General features: G+C 44.7%; 1 protein-coding gene across 1 annotated transcript; it reads right to left on the minus strand.

Moving 5' to 3' along the window:
* Nucleotides 1-345: 345 nt before the first annotated feature.
* On the minus strand, nt 346-11,877 carry htr5ab (5-hydroxytryptamine (serotonin) receptor 5A, genome duplicate b). The gene is made up of 2 exons (XM_012815064.2): nt 11,110-11,877; nt 346-763 (listed from the first exon to the last, which is right to left on the minus strand). The coding sequence occupies exons 1-2, from the start codon at nt 11,875-11,877 to the stop codon at nt 431-433; spliced, it is 1,101 nt and encodes a 366-aa protein (XP_012670518.1). The 3' UTR covers nt 346-430.
* Between the last annotated feature and the right edge of the window lie 510 nt (nt 11,878-12,387).

Here is a 12,387-nt window from a genome sequence, read left to right on the forward strand (position 1 = left end):
ATTCTCACAGTCATACCCCCTCTAGCTCTCCCACAGTTACTCTTCCAGTCCTTCTTTCCCATTTCCTGTCTCCTTTCCCTTCCCTTTTCTCTTCTTACACTCTCTCCATCTCCTCTCCCTCCTTTGCCTCTCCTCATCTCCCACCCCCCACTCTATCTCCCGTCTTCTCTTCTCGCTGTCTCTTTCACTTTTTCCTCATGTCTCTATTGTGTCTTTCTCATTTTCCTCCGTCTCCCTCCCTCCATTTTTCTTCTTCCCTACCTCTCTCCACCTCGCTCGCTCTCTCTCTCTCTCTCTCTCTCTCTCTCTCTTTCTTTCTTTTTACCTCTTTCTCCCTCTCTCCACTGCTCTCTCCTCTCTCTCTCTCCCTCTCTTTCTCTCCCTTCCGTTCCCTCTATCTCTGCCCCTGTACCCTGCCTCGGGGCCTCCTTCAGCGCTGCCTGGAGAACAGGTTGCGGAAGGCGTTGTTGTAGTTCTTGTTGAAGGCGGTGTAGATGAGCGGGTTGAAGAAGGAATTGGAGTAGCCGAGCCAGAGGAAGACGCTCTTCCAGATGGGCGGGATGTCGCACGAGCACAGCGGGATGATCAGCTCCGTCAGGAAGAAGGGGATCCAGCAGAGCACGAACACGCCAATGAGGATGCCCACCATGAGGGCCGCCCGACGCTCCTTCTGCTCGCGCCACGTCTCGCCGTCCGCCTGGAAGGTTACGGTGGCATGGCGTGCCGTGAAGGCCATCTGCGGCTGTCGCTCTGCCTCCTTCACCTGAGGGTAGGGGAGAAGAGAAGAGAAGAGAGGATAGAAGAGGAAAGAGGAAAGAGAGGAGAGGAGAGGAGAGAAGAAGAGAGGAGAGAAGAGGAAAGAGAGGCTTTATCATTTCAATAGAGTCAGCGCATGTTGTCAGCATGGAAAAATCTGAAATGGCTCAATTTGACTCCCACACAGAAATATTTCCATCTGTTTTGGCATTGCTGCTATAATTCAACTGTCATTCTTGTCTTTATTCAATTCTCAATGGGTGTTACACCCACCTCTGCTAAATTCTGCCCATTCTGCCAACTGCCAGTGCGTGTTGAACACACACTATTTGAGTCAGAGTCTAATTCATTCTGACGGAGCAGTAACCAATTAACAATGGCTGCCCTTTCCTAAACACTCAACAAAACCAGCTTTTACACAGCTGCATTATAAAGTCTTTGTCCCTGTGTCTGCTTGTCCCATTTTACAGGTGCAGCCTGACCTTTTACAATGACAATAGGTCAGAGATGGTGCAGACACCATCCTATGGTGGCTTCACCATCTGCTGTCTGAGTCGCTCGAAGGTAGCCAGGGGAACTGAAGCCTGCATTGCGTGCGCAGGAAGAGAGAGGAAGGAGAAGATAAACGAGACATTTCTGACAAGGGAATGAGTGGCAGAATGACAGAAAGAAAGAGGGGGAAAGTGACAGATGGAGAGAGAGAGAGAGAGAGTAAGAGAGACACAGAGAGTGATAGCAGGTGAGTGAGGGATTTGATGAGCGACAGCGGAAACTCTTGCTCCAAATCAGTCAAGGCCAGTTAAACTGGATCATTTGATGCTCCGGGAGAGAGCGAGAAGCAGCTGAAATTTTCGTTTGACTACTCACAGATGCGGCGAGAAAAGCCAAGAGGTACACGTGCAAGTATGCAGACGACAAAACCATGATAGGTCTCATCAGCAACAACAACGAGTCTGCCTAGCGGAGGGAGGTCGGCCATCTAGAGTCCTGGTGTGCAGTCAGCAACCTAGAGCTCAACGTCAACAAGACAGTGGAGGTGATTGTGGACTTCCGAAAAAAGGTTCCGACACATCTTCCACTTGTCATCAACAACTCATCTGTCACTGTAGTAGAGCATTTCAAGTTCCTAGGCACAACCATCACCAACACACTAAAATGGGACAATAACATCACTCAATTAGTGAAGAAAGGTCAGCAGCGCCTGTTCTTCCTCCGGCAGCTGAGAGGACTACAGGTCAGCCCCCCCATCATGGTGCAGTTTTACAGGGCTATCATTGAGAGTGTGCTTACATCCTCTCACTCGGTCTGGTATGACTCTGCCTCTGCCCGCTCTAAGGCCAGGCTCCAAAGAGTCGTACGGGCAGCAGAGCGCATCATCGGCTGCCCCCTTCCCTCCATCAAGGACCTTCACAGCTCCAGATCCCTCAGGAAAGTAATGAAGATCACGGCAGACCCCTCACATCCTGCTAACAGTCTCTTTAACCGTCTCCCCTCTGGACAGCGATACAGGGCCATCATGACCAAAACATCACGTCACCTCAACAGTTTTTTCCCCCAAGCAATAGCCCTCCTAAATAGCTCTCACACACGAACTTTATCGCACTTTATTTAACTTTATTTAACATTATTATTGTTGCACTACCTCCATTCTTATTTATTATTTTGCTCATACTGTCTGGTACTATCTGTCCTTGTATTGTTGTTCTGTGTTGTCTTGTTGTTCTATTTGTGATACTATAGCCTGCATGGAGAAAACCAAAAACAATTCCTAGTATCTGTATACATGGCGAAATAAAGTTGAATTGAATTGAATTGAATTGATTCAGACTCGAGCCTTAGAGTGACTGAAACCAGCCAAAAATAATTCAAAACCTCCTGGCTCCTTGACTTCAAAATGAAGTCATCTCCCCATCGCTGGCACTATCTCACAGCGAGATAATGGGATTACTGCCATCCAATTTGATATGAAATGAGCCAGAGCTGAAGCTTTCTGTGAGCCACTTGCTTATAAGAGGGCTACACTAACAACAATGGCTTCACACTGCAGTGGAAGTCCTGTTTCTTCATTGACACAGCACGTCCTTCAGACTGGAGTCTGGAGTGTTGTTGTTGAGTTAGTGTTCATTCAGCCAAAGAACAGCGAGTTCAAGGAGATTTTACTGTGCAGAGTGATAAACGACAAATGGATTCTGTGTGGATAGAGTGGGTGAGAGGCTAAAAGGCCAAGCGGTGGAGACTTTTGTTTTCTTGGAGTCCGCTTGTTTTCTCTTCCCATCACTGAGCAAACGCTTTTGCTATCCAAGTTTGAGAGAGAGAGAGAGAGAGAGAGAGAAAGACAGCATAAACCAAAGATGCAGTTTGCAGGAGTTTATTGTTTATAAATGAAGGACAAGTCAAGTCACCAAAGATTGTGTAGTTTTGCCAGCTAAGGTTTGCCAAAAGTCGGTTTGGAATTGATTTTTTGAAAAAGATTCAGGTCAGGCGGAGAGCTCCCTGACAATCTCTTCTTCCTCAAAGTTGAGTGATGAACAAGTAGAAGTTCTTTGACTCAAACCTGCCTTTGTTGTGATGATTGGCCTGCTTGTCAAGACAATCAGTCATGACTCAAAAGTATATGGACATTTTTCTTTTCTTCAGTGTCCTTGAGCACTACACTCACAGAAATAACACTAATTACAGAATAGTTCATACAAAGCAGCACACAATGTGCCATGACAAAGCACATTCCCTCACATAGCGCAACATAACAGAGACTTAGCCAGTCCTCAGAAAGTTTGGCCTTGAATGTACTAAACGCATGTGACCACACTCTAACCACAATTTCCAACGCACGCAACTGAACGGTATCATTCAATCACTGGCACAATTAACTTCATGGAACCGCCCAACAAACTTTAAAGGAATCTATCGTTTAGTGATCAGGAAATTGACATACATGTTAATAAGGTGGCATCAATCAGATGATAATAGGCTACAGGGCAGTCATTCTTCACCACTCCAAAAAAAATGTGCAGCTTTTTTTTGTGTGCAGCTATAACAAACAACAAACAACATTCAAATGTGGAGCAGGCATCTACATGTAGGTAAGTAGATGAAGTGAAAAAGCGATGGCTAACAAAAGTAAAGGTTGCTTTTACATGGTACAAATAAGCCAAACTGGTGCTTAAAACACTGACTCCACTGTTTCTGGAAGTGTCTCCTATTTGTGTGTCTTACTAGCAATCTGGAGTACACCTGCTTTTAAAAGGCGAAAAATGTTCACCGCTGCTCTAATGCATACAATGGGATACGTCATCAGCCACTAATTGCGCTTCTCCTCACATTATTTTGCCCCAAACTCCCACTTTTCCCACAATCCTCCCACGAATGCATATATATATAAACCAGAAGAGCACAACTTGTCATTCTGCGCGCCAGTAGCAGGCGGAATGCGGTAGAAATTGTGTCCTATAATGGCGCCAGTGCCGTCATGCTCCGCTGTTAATTGCACTATAATTCAGCTGCATGTGGGTGTGCGCTTCTATTAGTAAGTTGTTTTCTTTTGAGGTTGCATGATTTAATTACCTTGCCATCAGATGGATAACCCGCTGAAAACCTTACACATTGGGCAAACAAAACGCCTTATACTTTAATGAGGTTACAGATTTTTTTGAGTTTTTAGTCCTGCAAAATGTGACCTGCCAGCAAACCACGGATATAGACTTGCCACGCTTCAAGACTATAGGCGTTCCCAAATGCCTTTGTGACTGCACGGGTAGTTTTCAACATCCGCCAATCTTCATAGAGTACACAGTATTGTTTGGTGCCCGTTGTCATATGTTATGCGGGGCCTAATTTGCTTTTCGTAGAAATTGTGCTGAAAGGGAGCCCATGGTCCGACATTTCTAAAGATGTCGACGTTCAATTTAATGTTAACTGGCTGAAGCTAATCCTCCAAATCCTGACCTTGTGGTTTTAGCTATGTGTGGTCTGTTTGTACGTACCATTCCACAGGGCTCTCAAGTTTTGAAGACAGGCAAGAGTGACATATCCCCCCCCTGACCACGCCCCTGGCCCGCCCCCATTCTGCCTGCCCCGCCCCTGCCGTATGCCCACAGACTAGCCCCCCCCCCATATTATTATTATTAGTGTTTTGTTGTTGTTAATGCTCAGACTTACAGAAAAGATTTGACACATGCAGGGGAGTAACTATAGGAGGTGGAGCAGGTGCGGCTGGGCCCGTGGGGTGTTGGGGCCCGTAGCCGGGCCCAAAGATATACATACGTCTCTTCGCCTCTCAGATATGCTTGTGTTCAAAGACAAACTGTTCAACCAATTACAAAGTATTTATTCAATTTGGGAGAGAGAGAGAGAGATAATTATGACTTGTGTTGTTTATTGTAGGTGTTTGTTGCCTTTTTGGACTCTTTTATCATTTTTGGTGTTGGTTCCCATTATATATGCCATAGTCATAGAATTGGATGTATTAATTAGGAAAAATGGTATTCATTAACATTGTAGTCAACCTTATGCATTTAAATGTACCTTGACCTCTTGCACACTCATCTCTGCAGTCACTGGCAAGTAAAAGTTTTTGACTGTGTTGGTTGACTTCAGTGCCTGCTGTTTGGCCTGATGCCCCTTACTGCCTATGTGCCTTGTCACATCCCGCACACCTGGATGGGCACAGGAGTTCTCTTGGCGGCAGATAGAGCACCAGTAATATGAGCTGGTGCTTCCTACAGTAATAAATGGCCATTTAGTGGTCCATTCACATATTAAAAGAGGTCTTGTAGGTGGCTACTCCTGGGACTTTTCTCCCTTTTGTTCTAGCCATCTCCTCCACTGTTTCTTCCACCATCTCTTCCACCGTCTCCTCCTCTTCCACCTGCACTGTCTCCTCCTCCTCCACCTGCACTGTCTCTTCCTCCTCCACCTGCACTGTCTCTTCCTCTTCCACCATCTCCTCCTCTAATGTGTTTACGACCTTCTCTGGGCCTAATCTGGCCTTTTTAGGGGGCTTTCCTCTTTGGGCAAAGGACAGGATGCTCATTTGTTTTTTACCTGACATCTTTGAAAGACAGATGCAATGATTAATGCATCCATGGCCAGGATATTTATAACATGCTAGTATGCCTAATGAGCTCGCGATTCAAAACTTTACCAGGCTTGAAGAAGCCTCGGAATCTGAATAGAATGTTCAAGCAAACACATTTAGAAAAAATAATGCCCATAACATCATTGAATATTAAGGGCTGCCTAATATTCGTTCGAATTATAGGCTATATATATTTTTAATAGGCCTACTCGAATGTATTATAGCCTATTAACGAAGTTCGGAGTCAAAGCTATAGTGAAAAGGCAGGCTGCCTAAAACTGTGTTGGCTACAAACACTCATTAAAAACTGATGCTAATTATCTGGGAAATATTCTCTAACTCCAGTCAAGTTGTCATTGCTTGTGTCAAACCATTGTGAATTTGTTGTAACATTAAAACAGGAGACGACTTACTCTTTGTAGAAGACTGATGCTCGGAGCTCCAGTGGTTTCCTCAGGTGAACGAAACTTTCGGAAAATCAATCGCGCGCAATTCCAGGATGCTTTATTTTCATTGGTTGCCGGATTAAATCTTACCCAGATACAACAGATACAAAAGATACGTTTTTTTTCTGATTGGCTATTGTGTAGCCCGTTTTTTTTTTTGATTGGTTGATAAGTGGCACCTCACGGCAGAACTCCAGGAGATTCGGGGAGACTTGTGCTTGATTCCTCCATGGTGAGGGCAGAGCGGCCAGGTCATGTTTGCGCGCTGCGGCACATTAAATAGCCTAAAGTTTATTTTCAGCGTGAGAAATACGATGTGTGGCGGGAGTGCGTGACTAAAGACCGAAATGAGTGACTGTCACGCTCAATGCGTGACACTTGAGAGCCCTGGAATCATTCCATGTTTTTAGGCGCACGATGTGACGAAATCACGCCTAAAACCGGCGTTAACATGTTAGTACATCTGCCTCACAGAGAAATTCACCTCGTCTTGAGTGACCCATTTAACTTGCTAGTATTGGAACAAGAGATATGGCATATAACTTCCTTTGCTGCAGGTGTGAAACAGTATATTTGCTAGTAGCCAGTAGCTTTGGGTTTTTACATTGATTGTGAAGTTTCTAAATTAAGTTCCAATCATTATATTGTGAGTCACAGTGAAAATAGGAAATCCTACTTGTCAATTTTCCGATTCTGTGTTCACTTTGGACAATATAATGTTGTATATGAAAACCCGCCGTCTTAGGTTATGAAGATCAAACATTTAAAATGATCAGTAATATTTGCTAACCACCAAATTAAATAACCTGAGAAATTCGGGAAAAAAAATCAAAGCAATGGTAAAGATCCTTTGCTACTGATCAGTGGTTACCATTTTGTATGACTCACATAAAACCATGACATGTTTGAAATACAGATCAAATTAATTGAAATTTTTGGAAATTTAAAATAGGGAGGCAAAATGTGATTGTTGCCTAACATATGCAAACATTAAGTGATTTCATCTATTAAAGATGAAGTCAGTTTATCTATATAAAAAATGTTTTTTTTTTTCTCTGTTTGTGAATGCGGTTGTTGAGGGGATGGGAATGACAGCCTCATCACATTCCCTGTGTTCATGCTCCTCCTGGCCTTGTCTATAATTGGATTTAATGACTGAATTAACGCTCTGAGACATGTGCTGCATCTATCTACAGAAGGTAACACTTTTGTTACTGTCAGTGCAGAACAAGGTAAGACATCAGATGAATTAACAAGGTGTTTCTCTCCCTGTTGCTTGAAATAGCCTCAATAGTAATTGCAGAACCCGTTCCTTAGAGATCGCCAAGCCTATTCAGCCAGGTTTATTTTTCTCTTAACCCATTATGAGGCACCCTTTAAAACAGGATTCTAAAACCTGAGGTATTGTTTGAAAACAAAAGCTTGACAGAACGTTGAAATAAAAACATGAAATAAAAACCATTTGAGAGCTTAAAAACATTTGGCTTTAACTGGAACTGATTGCCATTGGCCTTAAGTTCATTATCCTTTAAAAAGTGGCAATGTAAAAAACAACACCGTAATAAAAAGTCATCACCAAGTCATAATCTACTTTAACTGAAAATGTCGACGGATGTGCCTGCCAAAGCACTCGATGTGTACAGCCTCATTGCCATAGATGGTAGCAGTGACATGAACATCAGTGCCACTTCTTGACAGCGCACTCTCCATGCAGATCCTTCTCTTCTGAGAGAGTATTTCTCAGTCATGCTCAGATGTGGCTCCCTCAAGTACTGTTGGTTGAGGAGCACTCCTTTGTAACAAGTTCCTGTGTCAGCTCCTCCAGCCATTCTTTGTAGCCACTCTTGTACTCGGCGGTGAATGTATTCCCTCCAGCACACCTTGCAACAATGTATGCATTGTAGCATCCGACAGCCAGTAGAAAGAAGAGCCTCGTCCACCATTTCTTTGAGTGATGCTTGAACTGATAATATCCAACCATCTGCTCCAGCACATCCACACCTTTCATGTGTTTTTGGTAGTCGGAGAGGCAAGCTGGCACTACAACCTTGGTTTGGTCGCACTCTTGATTCCTTCTCTTCACTGGGCCTTTGTGGGATCATGCTAATTAGACAGCCCCATGACAGCCTTGGTGTCCTGCCAAACACAGAAAGTGAGGTCGTCCTTTTGAGCCACTTTGAATTCATGTTTGCCCAACGAACCTTGCTTGCTCAGCATTTTTCTTTTTTTGGGAGTCCCTTCCTGTCAGCACGAACAGTGCTGCAGGCATCTAGGCCATCATGTCTTGGAAAAGTTCCACCCCTAAGTAGAAGTTGTCCAAGATGGTCAGATTAGACCCATACTAGGCTCTGGCTAGATCAATGATGAGCAAGACCCTTCTGCTTTGTCCCCTCTCGCCCTGTGCAGACTTTGAAGTTTGTGACATATGAGGGGGTGGTATTGACAGAAGGCGAGTTTCCCCTTAAATTTCACCAAGCTGTCATCTATTGTCACACAGCCGTTCACCCCATAGAGAGACTGAAATCGACTGGTGAGGTAGGGGAGAAACCATCAGATTTGCCATGACATGGCTTTTTCCACAGCTTGTCAGAGCGGACCATGTCATGAGCCTGGTATCTAGTTGGTGGAGATACCTGAAAATGCACATGGGTAGTCACACAGGTCAAATATTTTGGAGGAAAGCATATATGACACATTTTTACTTTTCATAATTTGTTGTTATTATCATTATTATATACCTCCATTGCAAATCTGTTCCTTGACATGGCTTTGTCTTTTCCCTGGCAGCTGAAGAATGCCCATGGAATGTGTTCAGGTGTCCAGGTGTTTCAGGTGCACAATTACTGCTAGACTGAGTTTCACTCTTGCTTTGTTCCGCATATGAATTTGCAACCACAGTTCCTCTGTGAACATTTTGGAAAACACCTGTAATGGCATTGAATCATCAGGCAGGTCAGTCTTGCTTGGCTTGCAGCAATACTCGCTCTTATGGTGTGGCCAGTCATCTTAGAATCTGACCAACTCGCCGCCTCCTCCTCCTCCTCAAACATCTCTCTCACATGTCTCTTATCCACTGAGTCGTGGCTAGCAGGTCAGCAGTCACATAATAATCTGGGTCTGAAATAGAATTTTCTAATTCATTGTTGTTCTCATCCTCAAGGTTACTGCTGTACACTTCATCAATGTCACTCCCCTCGCTCAGTCGACAGCTATTGCCACTGCTGAAGCACAATTTAGAAACATTTTTTTTGTGGTGCACTAAGAGCCTCGGCCATGGGACTTGAAAACGACGACATTGTCTAAAACACGCTCACGCCGCATCCGGCTCTACAGGGAGAAGCACGCAAATGTTGCACATGGTCTTAATGGGTCAATTAGAGTGGACAGCGAGAAATGTGGAAAGTAGGTACCAAAAAAAAAGAGGCTGACAAAGAGGTAGTGATTGGTAGTAGTGGAGCGACTGGCTGGAATAGAGAAAGAATGGAAGAGAGAATTGTTAAGAGAGGAAGAATGGGCGGGTGGGGGGTGATCAGTTGAGATGACCGAGGCCTTAATGGTGTGTGTGAATATATTAGTGTTGATTATCCAATCCACAAGAATAGAGTGACGGAGGACAGGAATATGCACACACACACATTCACACACACACGTGGGTGCACAAGCAGAATGAAAGCAAGCAAGAAAGAAATGTGTTCTCTCCTTAAAAGGATGCAAAACATTCTGCAATTGTTTACGCCACCTAAAGTCCGTAGTCTTCCATGTAAGGTGTTCTTGTTGGTGCCGCACAAAAAAAGTAATGGAACAGAATATCAATCACTAGTCATTGGTCAATCACTGGTCATTGGTCAATTAGTTGGTCATGGTTTCTAAAAATGTGTTTTAAAACATTCTTGAAAACTTGTAGTTTAAGTGAGGCCTGGCTAATACCTGGAAATATTGCATTACAATAGTCCGGTCTAGAAGATACAAAAGCATGGACACCCTTCTCACAATCTTTAGGGGACAGGAAATTCCGCACTATAGCTATTGTTCTCAGTGGTAAAATAAGGGAACTAACCACAGAATGTACTTGTCTGTCAAATTTTCATTCTGAGACAAAAAACACCCCAAGATGTTGGGGTACATTGTGACCTTTTACAGCTATTCTTGTAATAGACATTATCACAAAAAAACACATACGCTCAGCCAAGCTTCTCTCTCCAATACAATGGTACATCCACATGAACAGCAACAGTCTCACACTATGCCCCTTGAGGCTCCCTGCCTCGTTATGAAAGCTGTAGGTCTGAGAAATGAATTAATTACCGGGACACAGGGAACAGATTGAAATCGACAAAAGAGAAATGGTCCTGACATTGCACTCAGCTGCTGTGTGTGTGTGTGTGTGTGTCTGTGTGTGTGCATGTGGAGAGTCTCTTTCAGATGAAGCAATATAATTTATGTTTGACCATTCATTTCTGTCAGTGGGGCAAATTATGCTCAATCTCAAAAAGCCCATATATACATATGTATGTACATTAAAAACACAGGAGATTTGGAGATTTGGCATAATCATATTAATTCATTAATTGAAACCAGAGGGATTTAGAGACCAGGTAGGCACTAATATTGCAGTAGGCCTACAATTAATATTAATAACTATGGGCAGTCGGTTCTCTAAACCTTAGTCTGAACAGACTACATGTATAGCAACAATCTTGAGATTAAGGAGTTTGAGACAACTACTTCTTGTAAGTTATGTTCATTATTTCTGCCTATGTTTCACAGAATTTCAGCTTCATGATCACCCATACACTTCAACCACCCCCCGAAACCCTAAAAAGAAATCACCTCTACGACCTCGGCCATGGGCGTGATGGTGTTGGTCTTGCGCGAGCCGATGCGGAACTTGGCGGCCTTGTAGATCTTCCAGTAGACGAAGAGCACCACGCAGAGTGGCAGGTAGAAGGCGCCAAAGGTGGAAAAGATGGTGTAGGATGGGTCCTGGCTCACCTGGCACTCCAGGGCCTCTTCCGAGTAGGTCTCCCCCCAGCCGAAAAGCGGTGAGAGGGAGATGACAGACGACAGGATCCAGGTAAGTGCAATCATGACGTTGGAGATGCGCTTGCGTGTCTTGAGCGTGTACTCCAGGTGGCGCGTGATCGACCAGTAGCGGTCCAGCGCGATGGCGGTCACATTCCAGATGCTGGCCGTGCAGCAGAGCACGTCAAAGGAGATCCACGCCTGGCACAGGATGCGCCCCAGCTTCCAGCGGCGCCCGTTCAGCTCGTGCACCAGGCTCAGAGGCATCACCAGGCCGGCCACCATCACATCTGAGATGGCCATGGAGGCCACCAGGTTATGGGGCACGCGGTGGAATGTCCGCACGCGCAGTATGGTCACCAGCACAAGGAGGTTCCACACAAATGTGGCCACCACCAGCATAGCCAGCAGGGTGAGGGCCAGCACACTGAACACTGAGAAGGGCCGGTAGAAATTGCCAAGGTCCGAGTCGTCTTTGCCTGCACCGGTCAGCTCTCCCCCCTCAGTGGAGTTACTGGAAAGGACGGAGGAGTTGGAGTACGGCACGGCTCCACCTTCTGCCCAGCTGACCGACATGGTTTCCGCTGGTTCAGCCAGGCCGACGCTCACTTCCCAGCCTCAGACGTCACTGTGGGGTCAGGAGTAGAAAGATATGAGATCGTAAGCGGTCCCTAGAGACGCATAAGCCAAGACGAACAGGAATGAAATATTAAAACAACGAAGGACAGTCAGCGGTCATCATTTTAGCGCTGATATTCTCTGTTCTGCAATGCAAAGTCAAAGCACAGACCAAAGCCTTCTTTGATTACTGATGTGATGGATGACATACTATCTCAAAGGAGGAAGGCGCTAATATTCTGGGCTGAATAGATCGTGATAATGTAACTCAATTTGCTTTGATTTTTAATCATTTATGCTGGTCATATACCAACATGATAAAACAAGCAGTTGGTTGAGGTTGCTTGAATTACTAGAAAAACACTAGAGCATTATAAATAGAGACTAGTGTGTGAGAGTGAAAACACTAGAGCATTATAAATAGAGACCAGTGTGTTAGAGTGTTAGAGAAAGACGTCACAACCCCAA

The sequence above is a fragment of the Clupea harengus genome, chromosome 17 (assembly GCF_900700415.2).
Source record: "Clupea harengus chromosome 17, Ch_v2.0.2, whole genome shotgun sequence".
Classification (NCBI taxonomy): domain Eukaryota; kingdom Metazoa; phylum Chordata; class Actinopteri; order Clupeiformes; family Clupeidae; genus Clupea; species Clupea harengus.

Excerpts from the sequence above, each read along its gene's own strand:
- htr5ab (XM_012815064.2), bottom strand. The coding sequence starts at position 11,877 with ATGTCGGTCAGCTGGGCAGAAGGTGGAGCCGTGCCGTACTCCAACTCC. Across the intron at positions 764-11,109 it reads CCATGGCCGAGGTCGTAGAG|GTGAAGGAGGCAGAGCGACA; the intron begins GTGATTTCTTTT and ends CCCTACCCTCAG.